The 18,425-nt window shown below is 42.7% G+C and overlaps 2 protein-coding genes across 4 annotated transcripts; both read right to left on the reverse strand.

Annotated features, from left to right (window-relative positions):
• Positions 1 to 1,327: 1,327 nt before the first annotated feature.
• poldip2 (polymerase (DNA-directed), delta interacting protein 2) lies at positions 1,328 to 13,586 on the reverse strand. 3 transcript variants are annotated; one of them, XM_023805272.2, is made up of 11 exons: positions 13,340 to 13,586; positions 12,122 to 12,203; positions 11,919 to 12,016; positions 11,369 to 11,468; positions 10,624 to 10,699; positions 10,418 to 10,525; positions 9,958 to 10,094; positions 9,569 to 9,595; positions 9,119 to 9,244; positions 8,582 to 8,661; positions 1,328 to 6,770 (listed from the first exon to the last, which is right to left on the reverse strand). In XM_023805272.2, the coding sequence occupies exons 1-11, from the start codon at positions 13,582 to 13,584 to the stop codon at positions 6,641 to 6,643; spliced, it is 1,209 nt and encodes a 402-aa protein (XP_023661040.1). In that variant the 5' UTR covers positions 13,585 to 13,586; the 3' UTR covers positions 1,328 to 6,640. The 3 variants fall into 3 exon arrangements, with proteins under 3 accessions (XP_023661040.1, XP_072557956.1, XP_023661041.1); XM_072701855.1 differs by having other exon boundaries at positions 12,122 to 12,197; positions 13,340 to 13,585; XM_023805273.2 differs by having other exon boundaries at positions 1,328 to 3,111; positions 13,340 to 13,584.
• A 1,780-nt stretch (positions 13,587 to 15,366) lies between these two features.
• On the reverse strand, positions 15,367 to 16,860 carry LOC111840416 (homeobox protein SEBOX-like). Its single transcript, XM_023805214.2, has 3 exons — positions 16,785 to 16,860; positions 16,338 to 16,540; positions 15,367 to 16,216 (listed from the first exon to the last, which is right to left on the reverse strand). The coding sequence occupies exons 1-3, from the start codon at positions 16,828 to 16,830 to the stop codon at positions 15,593 to 15,595; spliced, it is 873 nt and encodes a 290-aa protein (XP_023660982.1). The 5' UTR covers positions 16,831 to 16,860; the 3' UTR covers positions 15,367 to 15,592.
• Positions 16,861 to 18,425: the final 1,565 nt, after the last annotated feature.

An 18,425-nucleotide genomic window follows, 5' to 3' on the forward strand; every position in this document is an offset into this window, starting at 1 on the left:
AGCAGCAGCCAAATCTCGCTTATATCCGGTTTATGTAATACTTCAAATATTCAACTCCCAACCCCTCGCCTCTCAGCTAGATTTAATTACATATGTGATCGCGTATAAGTAATAGGGGATTTCTAGCTTTTAATCTGGGGGTTCCTGGTTTACGAAAGGTTGACAACTAACGAATGGATAGGTTTCGATCAATTCTGGCATGTTGCCTTTGGAATCTACAATATAAAAGATAAGACGGAATTCCGTTCATCCCTGTGGGAGAATTTCTTATACATATTATACACACGCACTATTACATTACACTATTATTATTATTTGATCTACGAGTTAGAACAACAGCAGCGGCACTCCTCTCTGTACAACGCACTTAAAAACTGTCGTATTTGCTTGACTGCAGTGACATCTGGTGGTCAAAGTGAAACTAGCCCGTAAAATCTGTAAGGCTTTCTCATCAAGATTTTTTTTGGGGGGATTTTGCGCTCCTGGGGAAAATGAACATTATGTCAGTGTAAGTGGTATCAATTTAATAAATAGGCTTACATTTAGACAAAAAAAAATAATATTCTAGCCACCTGAGCTAGTTCAGTAAAAATTTACTAGCACAAATAAAATTTCACTAGCCCAAAATTTACAATGTAATTTTCAAGCATAAGTTTTTAAGTCTACATTGGGACGCTTTCACAAAGTATTAAATCTAGTTAAACCACAGCCACCATTGAATTCTCAGATCTGTAAGCTACAAGTCTGCAGGAGAAATTGCTTGCACTACTTTCCCATTGGTGTATTAAAATGAACATACGCGGTAGCAAAGAAATTACAATGCGTTACGGCTTAAAATTAACGCGTTGACTTTAACAACCCTATAGAGCGCGAGCTTCGGAGAGGGCATCGACCCACCAACTCTGCATTGAACAGGGGGCACCGGTGGTAATGCTCACATTGGACACCATATCAGCTAGGACTGGTACCACTAGAATATTAAGTAAATTGTTTAAATGATTTTATGGCTAAATTACTAAAAGTTTTTTTAGGAATAATTCATCATTCTAAAATTATATAATTGATATGTTGTTTCTTCGAGACAACTGTACATTATTACAGGGGAGAGGGAGAGGGTATTCTCTTTAGTGAATGACTTGCTTTTGTTTATTTGCTGGAGCCAGGAACAGCATTAATGTCAGCAGTGCTTTTCACAGGAAAGACGACAGTTAGTAGCACTTGACGCCAGCCAGCTGTATTTCATTTAGCCTAAATGATCGTTCTCCATAACTAGTATTGGTCCTCCAAAAAAAAAAATAAAAAATCAAACACGTTAGAAAAGGCAGCATTTTCTTTCAAAAGTATGTTTATTTTTTGCTGCAACATCTTTATTCGCAGATCAATTTTCACCAACATCGCAGTCATACAAGCTTACATTTCACTCATTTAAGTACCATTTACTCCATTTATAAAAAAGGAACTGCAAAGTTGACAGTGGGATATTCTGCACAGTTGTGGGATTGTGTGGACTGACTATGTCTATGGATGTTCCAGTTGGCTTCCAACTTGGATACTTTCTAGGTCAATCGAATATGTTGCGATAACTATATGGCACCTATTCCAAAATTAAATGAACTGTGGATCCCTTCTCATAATCGCCTAGATCTGGAGCTTTTCTGTACAAGTAACAATTAAATGGAAGCTCTGTGATCAAGAAGTACATTACTGCCTCGCTCCCTAGGGGCAACTAGCTATAAAATCTTCTGTCTACACTACTCCAGATTTAGTTTTGTAAATGCGATGTTATAAATCATGTGCCTCACAAACGTGTCTATCAGCCAGAGAATCCCTTGTCCATATTTCCTCACTGAGCGTGGAATTGCACACCACCACAAACCGTTTCTCTGCATGTAAAAATTAAACATCTTTGCGCTGAGTTTGTCTGATAGAAAAAAAACCCCATCTGCAAACCAATCTCTCTCAGTTGCAAAAGAAAAATACAGGAATAAAAGTAGGGACAGTTTTCGAGGTCATCGATCCCCCTCTGCCCCTAACCACTTGTTCACTTTGCCTAATAGTAGGCGATATTCTTATATTAGCTAAACAAGGGGGGATCTCAAGATTGGGCCTCGGACAGAGTAAAAGGTTTTAAACACGTGCGCCTCTTGTAATAAACACAACAGAGCAGCACTAAAAGTAATGTTTTGGTAAAGCTGCAGCAAGGCTACACTAGACATCAGGGAAAACAGCTGGTACTTCGGTCGATAGAGAAGTTGTTCTGTCGTCATGGCAACAAAACTAGTTTCACATCAATGCATGCCTCCCGGCCTCTCCCATGACCGCTAAACACTGCAGGCTTTTGACCAGCCACGCACAGATCCCATGTGATCCGAGACAGTCGGGAGACCCTTGGAGTGTAGTCACACCGTCTTTTATCACCACTGCTCATCTGTAAACAAGCAATCACACCCTTCTGCGATGCACCATCTTCACTCAACCTACTGACATGCTGTAAACGGCTTTTTAAATAGGGTGGGACAATAGGTGCAAAAATCCCATACCGCTGTTGAAGGCAGAAGCATATTTAAACAATATGAAAAAGCCACAGGCAAGAAACCTTACGCTGTGTAGGAAATTTACACTGCGAGTTCTTTATCTACAGCAGTAGCTGTTAAACTCATTCACATTACGAATGGAATTAAAGGATTTAAAAGTGCACCCAAAACCTCCCCACTCACCAACCACAATATCTACAGCACTATGCATTTTTATCTTCTACTCATCTTTCCCCTCAAACTTCTAAGTAGAGGCTGTGATGGCAGGACTCCAAATACTTACTTCCTCAAAACTGCATTTTAAATTTTCTCAAACTCAAGAGCATAAAGGTACAGAACAAATAAATACTGTAAAGGCGACTACCATCTGGGATGGGGGGTGGGGGGGGGGCATGGAAAATTAGGGTAGGAGGACATTTCCACAAAAACCTGGGCCTGACTGTAGAATGCTGCCCAAACATTCTACCAGCTATATCCAGCAGGAGGGGCCTTCTCATCCTTGTTGCTCTCAAGAGAGAAGGGAGGGATACGAACGTCAAAATGGGAGCCATCCGTCCTCTCGATGCGGAATGTGCCCCTGTTGGAAACATCAAGGTTAGACACCAAGCAGATGCCACAGAACACCTCTGAGATGGTGCACAACTAATCCAAGTGGACGAGAAAGAGTGAGTAGTCACAGAGTAGGACAAACCCGCGGAATTTACAGAATCACAGTAGAAATAGTGAGATTCGAATCAGGCTCTGCACTTTACAAGTATCACTGTCATATTGTCAGGGAACCTGACAAAACAATCACATTGTTATGAAGACACACATCTGTAATGACTGTTCAACAGTGAGAATCAACTACCCAGAACACAAAACCATAGACATGTTCTTCATTAAAAGCACTTAAATCAGATTTTGTGTACACAAATGCTTAAAATAAAAAGGTCTCATGTCATTTCCCTATATTTGTATCATATTCATTTTTAACAGTTTTACCAAATGCCAGAAAGATCCACCAATTTAAACAACTCAGAGTTTGGGTTATTCTACTTGAGGTCGGAGTTAAATGTACACAGAATTGCCAGTTATCAGACACACTTGGCTAGTACCACTAATAAGATAAAAAAGGCGGCAAAAAACAGTGTTGGAATGGATAATGGACATTCGCTCAAAAGAACTCCAATAGAAATACTAAAAAGGGCATCTTGGAAAGAAGCAGGCAAACAAGAAAAAAAAAAGATTATGGAGGTAGTCAACACAGAATCTGGTGCATTTCAGAGCTGGTAAGTGTAGATTCAATGGCCTGGTACATACAAGACAAACACAAGGATCTAGACCAGGGGTGTCGAACTCCAGTCCTGGGGAGCCAGAGCCCTGAGTAGCTTAATTCTTTTCCTGTTCCACAACAAATGATTCAACTCAAGAGTTGTGTGGTAATTAGCACAAGGAGTTGAATCAGGTGTGCCAAATGAGGGGAAACCCAAAAATGTACAGGGCTCCGGCCCCCCAGGACGGGAGTTTGACGCCCGTGATCTAGACCATAAGTTTGGCTTAGAGCTGGTAGCAGAGTCAGGTGCAGAGGTTTTAAAAACAGGAAAAGCAGCATGTTGGGCTCCTGAAACAAGGCTATATACAGTCCATCACCGAGTCTTTGGTTGTCAAGCCAAAAATGATGGGATGATGATATCAAACAGCACCACTGGCAAACTGGAAGGTGAACGATCCATCGCAGAAGGTGGAGATAGAGAATGAGCAGCTGCAAAACTTGCCAAGTTGAGATGGGGGGGGGGGGGGTTGTGGTTAGAAATAAAAAAAACTGTTCCAACTTCTCTTTTGTCCTGAGGACCAGTAAATGCCTCATTCATGCCTCTCTGTATAGCTACATACCCTGAGCAGCTCCCTGCGGCTAACGGCTCACCTGCATTCGGTGACCAGTGTCGAGAAGATCCTCATCTATTTATAAGCAGGTTGACTTTCCTACGCATTTCAACGTCCTGCGATCCTAACAAGCAAATGCTGAAACCTGAATCAGGCAGCTGCACTGCTGCCAGAACCATTTGAGAGGCCCAACAGAACATAAACGTATCCCTACTGAAATGCCTTGTCTGCTACTACACATTCTGGCTGTCTGGCAGAATTACGCCTCACTTACAGTTTAAGCTGGTATTTCCCCAAAGGTTGAGCTCCACCCGACTCTGCATGCTGCCCTGGAAGGCGGACAACTCCTCCGAGCAACCGGGTCTGAGCTCTGCGCACAGCTGACCACACGAAAACGCCCGGTGCCATTCATCATGTCAGCGCAGACAACCAACTGCAACACCTGCACATCACACCTTGTTTATTTCATGGTTACGTTCCATCATCCATGTTACATTCCACATTTGCTCCATTTAGAACCCCTTAACTGCATTCTTCAATTCAACACCACTGTTGACATGCAACACCCCAAACGGAAGACAATATAAGCACTTAACAGGTTTAAACCTGATCACAGCAAGTTTTCCTTTAGCTTATATTAACTCTGAATTATAAATGCAATTAGCAGCCGAGTTGCCATTCTGCAGCCCATTACTGCCTTCATCACAATACTGAGTAACACTTTACATTGACTGCATCTTCATAATGTCTTTATAATGCTTTGGCAGAGTATTCACTGCATCTACATAAAACATTCATAGGCAGCATGTAAGTATACCTTAACATCCTAGCATACCCTAACAGCTTTAATAGGCATACATAAACATTATGATAAATATTATAATTGTATAATCATATAATTTGTTATTGATGTATATTAAGGCTGTTATGGTATGTTAGGATGTTTATGTATACTTATATGCTGCTTATGAATGTTCTATGAATGTATCATGAAAATGCAGTTAATGTAAAACAATACCTAAAATTTCACTATGGGCTGCATACCACAAATTTGATAGTAGGTAGTGACAGACAAAATGACGACTCATGAATCATTTGATGTATTTTTTTGACCCCACTAGAGGGTGCTCTTGGTTTGCTTTCGGGCATGTGCCCTTTTTTGAATGGACAGCGCCATCACTAATTGTGAGCAATAACAATTAATTCATTGATTGTATTTTACCTGATGAAGAACCAGTAAGTTTTCTACAGCACCCACACACCACTACCCCCACATAAGAGCAACGGCTAACTCAGTTAAGCCTTACTGTGGAGCAGACTTTGGGAGAAAGAAGCAGATGGTGGCAACTGAAAAAAAAATTAAATACTGTTCTCGGGCAGGGTGGGGGCAGAGGGGATTGTGTAATTATAGCAGCAAAAAATATAGTCAATAAAAGTCCTGTAATTTCAGCTAACATATATACAAACTCATTGCAGGTGCACAGATTTCATTTGCTCCCGTTGCACGATGTGTGTTTTCACCAAGGCCTCCATCTTTACTTGTCTCTCCTAGTATAGTGACTTACATCACATGGTACTTCACGTCTAACACAGGTGCTAAAACTGCATTCTAAACCTACAGGACTTCAGCATTTAAGGGGCTGGAGTGGGGCATCCCTAGTCACACCTGACTCGTTCAGGGTTCAGCAGGCTGCTAGTTGCGAAGGAGACGACAATGAGGGGGGGGTTTTTAAACGTTGTTTAGAGTGCAGATCCATATTTAAATGCACTAAATAGTAGGTAGGCTTTTAAAAGCAGATTCATTTAGAGTACATTCAACAGAATACGCGTTGTGCCACTTCGAAACCTCTCCCTGGGGACAGAGGATCAAACCGGTGGACACAACGTTCCCTGGGGATTTCAAACAACAGATACAACAAGTGCTAACATGGGCTGTGCCTCTGGAGAACTGGACACTGCCGTAGCATGTAAAGATTATCAATGCAGAGCACCATTAAAAGTCTCGAATCTGATCAGACAAAACACTCCACAGTTCAAAAATCAAATACTTCAGATTTGAAGGCAGTCAAATTAGGCTGCGATAAAATAATAAAATTTGGCCCTTTTGAAGGCATTGATGGTTTCTGGCAGTGTGAACATTTTCCCTTATGTTATTGCCAGAGGTGCAGGTTCATTCATTATCCCTTATTCACAAATCTTATTGGGTCATTTATATGTAGTGGGGGGAGGGGGGCAGGTTTTCAGGGAAGGGAAGAGAAGGGGCCTGGAAGGAAGCCGTTGGGAGTATCATCCTTCTTGCTTTCAAGCGAAAAAGGCGGGATGCGGATGTCGAAGAAGGTGCCGTTGGGCCTCTCGAGGCGGTAAGAACCCCTGCAGGAGCGAGAGACAACAGGCCACTGTCAGCACCTGCCAGCCTCACTGCACGGCCTCTCCTGCCTTCCAGGACAGCGCTACCGCCAACTGCGGCCTGACACGCTCTATCAGGGTCGGCAACAGCAAGACACACGCACTTGGACCTGCTGGAGAACAGCCCAAGCACAAACGGAGATGGGATTACCCAAGACCTCCTCACTGAAATCTACTTGGTTGAAGGTGAGGAAAACCACACACACACACACATCAGACACACACCTCATCTGCTCCATCACCACGGTGGCTAAATGGTAAGACGGACAGGAACAGAAGTCTGCACCCTCCCCCAAACGCTCCAGCTGAAAATGCGCAGCAGCGCCATCTTGCAGTCCACAGCTGAGAGAAGAGGCTGGACTGTACCTTAGTACCTCAGTCTATGCAAACTTGGAACACGACAAACATACAACATGACAATGCAAACGTACGTTATCCTACATCCACCCATTAGCATCCCAAGAGAAATGCAGATCACCAAAGTGAAGCGTACAGGAAGCCTCAGGGAACAGCCCTCCATCAGCAGACGAGCACATAACACCATAACAAACCACTTAGAACCATAATGCAGCACAACACCACATTAATATAAGCATTATAGCCTGGCTCTTCGAATGGACAAACATCATTAAGCCGACGATTCCAATTCCCTCATTACTCACAAGGCAGCTTAATCATGGATATGGAGAACGTACAGCCTGCCGAACTTATGCAGACCACAGCCTAAAAGCCACCTTGGCTTGCAAGTGGATGCAATGCCAGTTTCTCCATTACAGGTATGAACATGTAAGGTGAACATGCCTATATCCCATGTTACTTAGCACCTGAACCAAATGTGCCAACTGATACATGCTTTTACTGACAACCATGCACACACTACAGAAGCAGAAACCGTGTTCAGAAATGTGTTGTACTTATACTGACTCTTTACAGTCATGGGTAGAACTACAAATTGAGAAATGCAAATGGAACACTTATAAAATGTATATTAATTTTACTAAAATTCTCTCAATCATTCCTAAATGTGCAATTCAAAAACACCCCTCTGGGAATAATGGATCAATTTTGTGGACACAATATTCACTACAAAATGTAAAATGAGTAAGAGTACTCTGTGAAGGCTGACAACCTATTGCTACAATCTAACAAAGTGAACCAACGACACACCCTGTTCTTTCAGTTACAATGCTTCCAACTCTTACAGTCATACTGCAAATACTTGTTTACAGTAGAAAATGTTACAGTGACATCACAGAAAATGGGAACTTCCCAGATATGCATAGACACAGACTCTTTTAGCACAGTCAATGCAGACTATGCCCAGAGCTCAAAAGCACACAACAGCCAGTTGATGCAGTGTCAACAAACAGCTCCAAGACACTGTTAACGAAATCAGTAAACCAGTATTCAGAGACTCAGTCAGGCAAAGTATTACTCAAGATTAAGGAGACAATTCTGACTTCATCTTCCAAGGCAGGCATGGCAAATGCTGATACAATAACACTACTATGAATATTACGGGTTTAACCAAGGAAATGTAGAATGACTGTATTTCCACCAGAGAAGACACAGTAAGAAGGTGCAAAAATGAACCAAAACAAAGAAAAGAAAAAAACTGCAGGTACTCACACTCTTCTCTGACAAAGGGCTACTGAATGGGAAGAGATCCACTCAACGCATCACTGTGTTTATACTCTATTCTATACTATGATTGGAACTCACAATTTACACAAAGGATGTGGTGTTTTGGGGGGGTTGGGGTGTCATGGACCTACCACATGTGCCCACTGGGCGCCTGCAGGGAGACATGGCTACTGTACTGGAACGCCGGCTGTTCCTTGGATAACACTGGTTCCTGTGTGCACAGAGACAGACGCAATCATATACAAGGGGCATCCTTAAGGTCAGATATCATGTAGAAAAGAAAACTTTATACTTCAACACAAAACACACACACACACACACACACACACATATATATATATATATATACACATATTACACACACACACAGACAGACACACACACAGACAGACAGACAGACACACACCCCTAGCCCTGAGGTCTGCCTCACATTTTCTAATACATACAATCGCGTGCAATATTTCTTTATGTTCTCTACATGTCCATATGTTTCAAGTAAGTATGTATTTCTTGTAAGTGTGTTTAAGTATGTATGTATTTCTGGTATAATTCTTTGACGCTGCAAGGACAGCACCTAATTTCGTTGTACCCATTACAATGACAATAAAGATATTCTGATTCTGATTTGAGGGGGCCATGCGATGGCACACGGCCGGGTGTTCACTCACCCGGCCCACTACCCCCCTGCCTCGGACAGTCTCCAGCGTCCCCGAAAGGCTGAATATCCTCCAGTGCCTCTCCCGTAGCTGCACCACTTCATTGCCCATGTTCTCCAGCCGAATACAGTAGCGCCACTGTAGAAAAACACACACTGAGGGCACGGCAGTTGCCTATGTCATCTGTGTGCCCACACACACACACACACACACACACACACACACACACACAGTCCCTCACCAGCGGGTGAAGTTCTCGTCTTGAATGTTAGCCAACACGCTTACACAAAGAAATCATTCTTCCCCATTTTCTCCCAAGGCTTAGACAACAAAAAATTCTGTAGAATTGTGTTATTCAAGGGCACGACTACTTCATAAAAAGGGGGGGGGGGGGGACAAACAGAAAGCACATTCATGCTGCCATTGCGTTATAACCAAACCATTAGAAGAGATCTTACTTACCCAGTACACGTGGGAATTCTGAGCTTCCTAATGTAAAAAAAGTAGTAAGGAAACACATTAATGAGGCAGTAATGGCGATGCATGGATAAGATGCAGCAGGTGAAGCTTCCAGTACTTCTCAATCACAATCTACCAAAACCAGTAACTCACATCCATTACACTTGTCACATTCTCTATCGGTCAATGCAATTAAATTTATATTTCATTTATTTAGGAGAAGCTTTTTTCCCCAAAGTGATGTAGAAGGATCAGCCAGTCCCTGGAGAAACTGGGGGTGAATTAGAGGTATCAGCAATGTGCTCTGCCGAGCTCCACAGGAAATCCAGCCTCCCCATGGCAATTACAGCCCAGCACTGCCCACTAACCCTGATATGAAACGGTAACCTCACCCGCATGCCCATGTAGAAGGGGATGACTGTGACCCGGATATTCTCTGTGGTTTCACGGTGCACATCTGACAGTTCCAGCCAGGGGTGGTTCTTCTCCTGCCACGCCCGCAGTGTGTCACGAGGGATGAAGGGGGGCACTGAAGGAGCAGATGGGCTCTTAGATAAACACCGAGTCAAGGAAGACCACTCTTCTGTCAAGGTCAAGCAGGGTGCTTGTCATCTCATCTTAAATGACCATTTAGTGTCCCCTTATTGACTCATCTGAGTCCTAATATAAAATACCGCCAAATAAAAAGCAGTAACAAACATGTTTCCAAGTAGTGAGAGCCAAATTCCCCAAAGCAAGCCAAGAGCACCATCTAGTGGGGTCAAAAAATACAGCAAATGGTTCATGAAATCTGGCCATCACTATTCCCAAGCATGAAAGGTGGGCAAACAGAGAGCAACAGCACTGTGATACCTTTGGATGGGTTGAACATGAGGAAACGTTCAAACAGCTCGTGCTGAATGGGGACCTGGTCGGTCGAGCTATAGGGAAGGATGTCTTCATGACTCACATAGTCCAGACCTGAAAAAGAAATAATGCTTGTGGGCATGTCACGATAGAGAGACCTTTGTACTGGAACCGCAAAAAAACGGAGAATAAACAGCATAACGCTCGCTAACCTGGAATTGCATAAAGGGCTCTGCTGTCATCATGATTTGCCAGGAATGTCACCGCTTCCGTCTGCGATCTCTGAGACTGTGCAAAACAGAGAACACATTACACCCTGCGCTTCTAACACTCAGACAGGCTTCATATAAACAAAAGTTTACAGATTGCATAAACACAGCAAATAAACCGTTAAATGGAAAAAAGGAAGCACAAATACTAAAAGCAAAAAACAGCCCACAATATTTATTAATGAAATACCTAAAAATTAAAACAGGTCAGGCTCCAATTTCTAACTTAATAAAACTGCTCTTAAAACAGAATGTAATATGGTCAACCATATTGAAAAAGAGAGAGTACATTCCAAATTGGACATACTGCCTTGGGGTGAGGGCGGTGGTAGTGATGGCCAAAAGCATGCTTCATAAACCACTTAGTGTATTTTCTGACCTCACAAGGTGGGACGCTTGATTTGCTTTGGGTCATGCACTTTTTTGAACAGAGAGTACCATCTAGTGGGGACAGAAAATACAGCAAATGGTTTATTAAGCACTGCTTTGGCCATCGCAAGGCAAAGCATATTTAAATTCTGTGCTATTTGCAAAACTGGTACAGCAGTATATCGGGCATTAATACGTAGGCTGATTGCACCAGGAGAGGTGGAACTGAAACCATGAAGCACTTCAACCCAACCATCAGAATTATGCAACAGCCAGAAATCAGACAGAGGGCACCGTGGGATTTATCAGGAACACCCACAATGTGCGGACAATCCCGGGTGTCAATGAGGACTTGGTAGTACGTGTGGGTCTTCCCTTTCACCTCCTTTGATCCATGAGTGCCAGGAGGCTCTGACTTGCTGGAAAAGCAATGAGAGGGTATAAAGGCAGGCAATAAAGACACAAGCAACAATGTACAGACATATATCCTAAGATTATAGGTTTTATTAAGTGGACACGTTAACTGGGATCCACACAGAATCAGAGGGAAACAAACAGATCTACCTTGATCCATTTTGAAATCCCTTGACTGTTTACCGTGTCAACAAGTTTGTGTCTATGCTGTGGCTAAATATTGCAAATCAAATGTTATGTTTCCTCTGGACTCTGGATTAAACACCCTTCTGGTCACACGCCAAACCAAATAGTCAGGTTGACCATCCAGACCCACCAGCACGTTTAGAAAAACAAGCCCAGAGCTACATTTTGCATATTCAGCAATGCTGAAAAAACAGACATTACGACTAGACAGCCTTCGGCAGGTGAATGTGTCTCCTGGAGCAACAGGCCACCAACGGGAAGGCGGGCACCTTTCGGTGGTGGGGGGCGTGACATCACGGTCGTAGAGCCGGGCGTGCCAAGGAAAAAGAACTATTCCCCTGTAACCAAAAACACTGTGCAGGAAAAGCTGTGGGGTCAAAGCAAGAAGAAGCACTTACACACTGACACGTATGATGCATGTATGTCTCTTACAGCAAAGTAAAAAAGACTGGGACAGCCCCCCCCCCCTTACCTGTCCTGTCTCATATTTGCCATGCTGTTTTGGTGCCTCAAATACTCCCACTGTCTCCAACACTTTGCCCTCGGGTCTGTTACTGCCCAATACAGGAAAGGGCAGGAGCCATGGCCACAGCAGGCACATGCAAAGAGAAACAAAATGGAAATTAATGCACAAATTACACCGGCTTACTCCGCCGCTGCAAACCCAACAGCTGAACATCTTTCCCGGTCAAATGTGGTAATCTGAATGCGCCAAGCTCACATACAAGACACAAAGCTGAGAAATCAATCTAGTCCACTGAGCTATCTACTGGTTGGCAAAACACCAAGCAGTGCAAAAAAAAAAAACAGATTCTACGCTGATAATCAGATACAACTATGCTACTAGACAAATGGTTGCATGACGCCTGCCCTTAAGACAAACATAACGGTTCATACTGCAAGAGCCAGAATCAGAAGCGTAAAGCTAACCTCTCAACTTATGTCCTACGTAACAACAGCAGTTAAGTTACATAGACTCAAAGGGGAGGCTCCATGGCGACTCAACTTCCGGTTGACGCCAAGGCCATGGGAAGGGAGGGATGTGTACTGGCTTCTCCGTGCATCTCTGTATCCACTACTGTCTCACTTTATGTCCACCGATTGAGGTGTTTACAGACACAGCAGTTGCCAGGTGTGCAAAAACAGGGTAACGATCATCAACGGGGTGACATCATACAGACCAGCAATATGCGTTGGCTTTTAACTCGCATTTACACCAAAATGATCTTCTCGATTTAAACCATGCAAGCAGATATTAAAGCGTCAACATTTATTAGCTGAGAAATGTCGAAATTACATTAAAAGTCGTACATTTTTCCGGATACAATGCCTTCGCCACTATCATGACCCGTGTTTTCTGTTTCTTATATTATGCCTCCTTGGTCCAGCCCCGATGCTCCTGTACACCCCCATGCTGCCATGAGCTGCACGCTAGCAGGCTAACGCGCTAACAACAACAGCCGAAATGACAACTGACCTTGCGTCGCCTCACAACAATAAACCGGCCTGGGTGCGACGTATGGAAAAAACAGCCCGTAATACTTAGAGACGTGCTCGTTTTTAGTCCACGGAGGACAGGAAACTGGCCATTTGGAGATTAATTTGAGAGCGGACTGAATGGGAAAACGGCACATGGGACGTGCCTGGTAGGAGTATCCGAGCGGTCGAAAACAAAAAAACTGCCTCTTACCGTGACGACAGGAGCCGCGCCTGGGCCGCAGCAAAGGGGCTGCACGAAGAGCACAGCGACGGCTGCCTATACGACTCGGGCCTGCTGTTAAAATCGACGTTTAACACCCGCAACGCTTGCCTTCTCCGGTACCCGCTGACTGTAGACCACAAGCCCCGCCGTATAGCACAGGCAGCCATCTTTGTTTGGCAGCTTCCCGAAGCGCCGCTCTGCGCCAGCCCATAATCTGAGGCTCTGCGGTGCATGACGGGATACATCCGAGGTCAGCCTGCCGGTCCGCCGAATCCCCAGGACACTCCGGGTCCGTTCAGGCTTGTTTGCTGTTCATTGCCTAGCTTGTCAGACATATGGATTGATATCTGCACCACCTCATCCTTGAACACGTGCACACCAAACAAATTTATAGTTATTTTATAATTATATCAAATTAAATTTATAGTTATTAGTCGGTGAAATCCTTCCTAATACAATTACAGATACTGTACATCAATCATGTACTTCGTTTTTGGTGTTCTATTTCAACAGCTGTATAATTTAGCCACTTGCCCTTTTCATTTCTTCATTTAGTGGAAAGACTACAAAAAAAGGGAAAATAATTAGTCATATTTCTACTTAATATTAATAAAAAGTCAAACTATTGAAACTATTTTCATTCACATATTTAAATTATTTAAATCACAATGAAAAGAGTAACACAATTGTAAAGTAGGGCCTTTGAACTCTAGCTACAAGCCTCATGCTAGAATTCCGCACAGGTATAAATCAAAGTCAGCCCTCGAGGCAACAGCTGGTGCCAGAAGCAGTCCAGGGATGGTATAGTGTTCGCAAAATGTGCAGTAAACGGGTCTTTATTGTCCTTCCATCCATACACACATAGAGGAATTTTTTTTATTACATCCTAGCCCTAATATTGGCTACAATAAAATTTACTCTTGGAAACCGCAGCTTCAAATTAGTTTTGAAAATCTGAAATGATCTGTTTGTGAAAGAACTGTTACCGAAAACCGAAAGTAGCTACGTAGTGTCTGTACTAATATACTGGTTGAATGACTGTACGTGTTTTGATAGGCCAAATTGTTTCACATCATTTTGGCAGCATTTGTTCCGCTTTAAATATCCCTCGATGGTGCACATCCCTTTTAATAGAATTACAAACCACCGCTTGACCTCCACAGTGTTTTCATTGCTATGACTTAGATGGAGATAATTCAGAAATGAATGTGTAGCAGATTGAAGACTGTGTCGGAGACTGTTCCCCTTCAAAATCAGGTTTTATTCTTTGCTAATTTGATTATTAATGAATACAAACATGATTTTCCTTCGTATCAGGCTAAAATAAAAAAATAACGGATACGGCTACATCTGGAGAGAAAAATATGTATCTCGCAAAGAAATGAGATTTTAACATCTGGATTAGCCATTTAATTTTATATTTTCTATCTTTTTTTGAAAGATTATTTGGTATTAAGGATTGTTATTATATGGCAAGCTCACAATCCTGAACTCTTAGGGCTTTTGTCACATTATCACAATAATAACTTGTATATATAATACTGCACACAGCACTTTAAATCCAGTCGGAATTAAACAGCTCATAAACCGATAGAAGTCTAACCTTTGTTTTCAATTTTCTCTCTTCAGATTTGCTTTACTTTCACCATGGAAACATTTTTTCTGAAAAAAATCCAGCAAAGAATTATATGATGCATTCTCTCTGTACGAAATTGTAATAAAGAGGCACTTGAAACATTTTATTGGAATAGATGTGTGAGCCAGGATGTGTTTGAGTAAAAGAGGTATTGTTTTAGGTTAACTTGTTTGTTCCTATCAAAAGGCACTGGATATTGTTCCTTTATGTGGACTTATATTAGTTGTCTCTGCAGTACCTTGACTTTATCATGTCCTGGTTCTCTGTGCCCCCCTTTTCAAATAATCATCACTCTAAAACAATTATTTATTCAGATAAATCCATAAGACTTATTTATTTTTTTCTTCTAAAAGTTGCTAAAATATTTTTTTTTTTTTAAATGAATCCACGTCCATCAGAGACACTTGAAATAGATTTATAATTAAATACATACGTCACATTGTATCTACAAGTAAAATTGCAAATATCAGTTTAAAGAGATCATCCAGATATGTCTTTCACTGCCCATCTTTCACAGATTACGTGACAGCTCTCATAACTGCAGTCACTAATCTGCCCTTAGAGACTGTGGTGGTGGGGGGGGGGGGCATTATATTAGAGCAGAATCAGAATTCCAGCCGGTTGGTGACAACAGCAGCATTATAGATCAGGTCAGAGATGTAGCCCAGTGAGGTCTGACCCCCACCTGGGATATGATAGTCTTGCTCTATGTTCCAGTACCTCTGCTGCGAGTGAATGGGAACCACTTGGTCCAGGGATGTACAGCCAACCTTTGCTGGGGTAGCAGAGTGAGGCTGGGGTCTTGGGGGCCCATACCCTGGCGTGGCGGCACACGGCTGACTGAACCGACCCAACTGCTCCTGGGCTGCTTGGCTGGGCCTCCCAAAGCTCTCACGGCATCCCACGTGTGAATGGCTTCTGTCATCCCATAATAAAGCTTCAGGTTGGTCAGAAGAGGAGGAAGGAGGCAGCTGGGGTGGCTGATGATGCCTGGGGGTACTTTGTTGCCCAACCCAGTCAGAGCAGAACTGCTCCCCAACATCTCCCCAGCGTGGTTCAGATCTGTGAGCTCCTGGTGTTAGTGTTGCAGGAACAACAGCAGGTCCTTTACGGCTGATGCTGGGACCGGGACAGCAGTCTGACCCCATGACTGTAGCCGGACTCCTCCTCAGTGGTCTGATTAGTCTGCCACTCTTTGTACTACGAGCTCGCCTATTCTGGAACCATACCTGGAAAAGAGATACGGCGTTAATTATTTGCAAAGTTTTTACAATTAAAAGCTACTTCTGCAATATCTGACAAACAGAAGTAGTCAGAAATTAAGCTGATTCCTTCCTAAAGGACACGTACTTGTATCTTGCTTTCGGGAAGGTGGGTGAGTGCCGCAAGCCTCTCTCGTAACGTTATGTCGGGATACGGCGTTACCACGAAGGCTCGCTCCAACTCCGACAGTTGAGCGCGACTGAAAATGGTCCTCTTCCTCTTCCTCTGACCCTCTGCCGCCGCTGCTCTCTCCGGTTCCGGAGATGACATTCCGAGATCACTTACCGCCTCTGTCACCGAAAAAGGGCTTGTTAATTATCGATGTTGCAAAATTATTATCATTCTTTAAAAAAAAGAACAAGCAACATTGATACAAGTAATTTAGTTAAGCTAGGCCATACAAAACATATCTATACTGTAAAACAGTAAATTATATGCATGCAAACTAAATGTGAACAATTATACGATTTTGTTGCTATACACATATAAAGATAAATCATTTTTTATTGCACATATGCATTGGTATAATTTTACCTTTGAGTTCGGCGTTAGGATTAGAGTGGACAAAATATGCATCCATTTCATCCGTTAGGCTCTGAGCAGTGAAGAATCTGGGATCCACAAAACGTTCCATAAGTCACGCTTGCAGAAGCCTCGGGGAGCCCGAGTAAGACGTCAGGTTTGTCAGAGGAAAGAAAATGTTATAGCGGTGCTTTGAAAGTCCAACATCGGCTTGCCCCGAAGGTTGATCCCAAAGTCCCCTTTTTATATGCTCCCTCGCCGAGATCCCCCCCGCCCCCCACCGCTACACGGGAATGCTGCCTATCTGTTCCTCGCACGTTCAGGTGTCGTCCACAGTACCTGCCTTTGACATCGAGCCTGTGAGTGGCCGAACAGAAGACAGGTGACAAAGAAAAGGAAGCCCACTTTGATCCGGCCGCCCCCTGTCGTCTGACACTCCGTGCGCCAGTCTGACAGATTTAAGCCTCTTTCCTATGATGGCCTTGACCAGGCAGGAAGACGGTGGTAAAGATGTAGTCTGTCTGTCTGGAGCCTGCTATTTGATTCTTTAACATACAGCCTTATTTTGGTATTCCCCCTCATACGTGCTATATATTCGATAATTAATCGTTGGTGACTTTTACTCATAAAAGCAAATTAATTATATGATGAAACGTGTAAAGTTGGTATAATTTCAATATTTATTGCTTATCTTAGATAAAATTATTCGAGAATTTACTACAATTTTGCAATCCTGTACTGGGTAAGCGATATGGATGGATTGATGGATGGATGGATGGATAAATCGATGGATATTTTAGCTTTTCAATTAATCAATCAGTCCAATTTGAAATTGATCACATAAATCTATAAAAGTTTGCCACTAGGGATGTAAAAAAACCCAATGTTCCATGATGGGACAACTGATTATTTTTCCTAACTCGAATACTTGAAAAGAACTTGAAACACAGGCCTACGCATGTTACATAGGTAAGGCTAATATTTCGGACTTTTACAACAATAGCTTTCTGAAAAGTGTATAGATTTAACTAATACTGTAGTTCAATAAATCTTCTTCTCGGACTCAGTTTTGACAATTTAATATCCAAGGATAAATTATTTTCAAATATCAGGGATGATTTATGTGGATTTGTACAGTGAACAACAGTGCATACGTAATCTGAGCCTAGATTAGTTTGGTAATCTGGATGTTGCTGAACTTGGACGTTTACAACTTCTGCTTGAATCCAGAGTATCCTAGTTGGACAAAAGATTTGCTACGGCTACATACTATCACATGTTCATGGTACTTAATTAGTACTATTAGATGTTTAGATTACGTAACTACAATAGGTCTATAGCCTAACCCACGTTCGAATAGACGGATTCGTGTATAATTTTAGTAATTTGTTCCTTTTGACAATAACAGGGAATGGCCTTTCAGCTCAGTGCCCTTTCGTCTCATTTGCATCACTAAACCATGTTGTGACGTTTTGCAATACACACCGATCTACTCATACAGAATTCCGGTGACTTTGATATGGATTGCCCATTTAAAGTGTCATTAGAAGCAATTACCGATAAGAGTTTCTGTTCCAGCATCAAGGGGATGAAAGATGTTTTTTGAAATACTCACCCCCTCCAGAACAAAAACCTTGCCAACGGCACCACGAA

This window comes from Paramormyrops kingsleyae, chromosome 18 (genome assembly GCF_048594095.1).
Source record: "Paramormyrops kingsleyae isolate MSU_618 chromosome 18, PKINGS_0.4, whole genome shotgun sequence".
NCBI classification, from domain to species: Eukaryota; Metazoa; Chordata; class Actinopteri; order Osteoglossiformes; family Mormyridae; genus Paramormyrops; species Paramormyrops kingsleyae.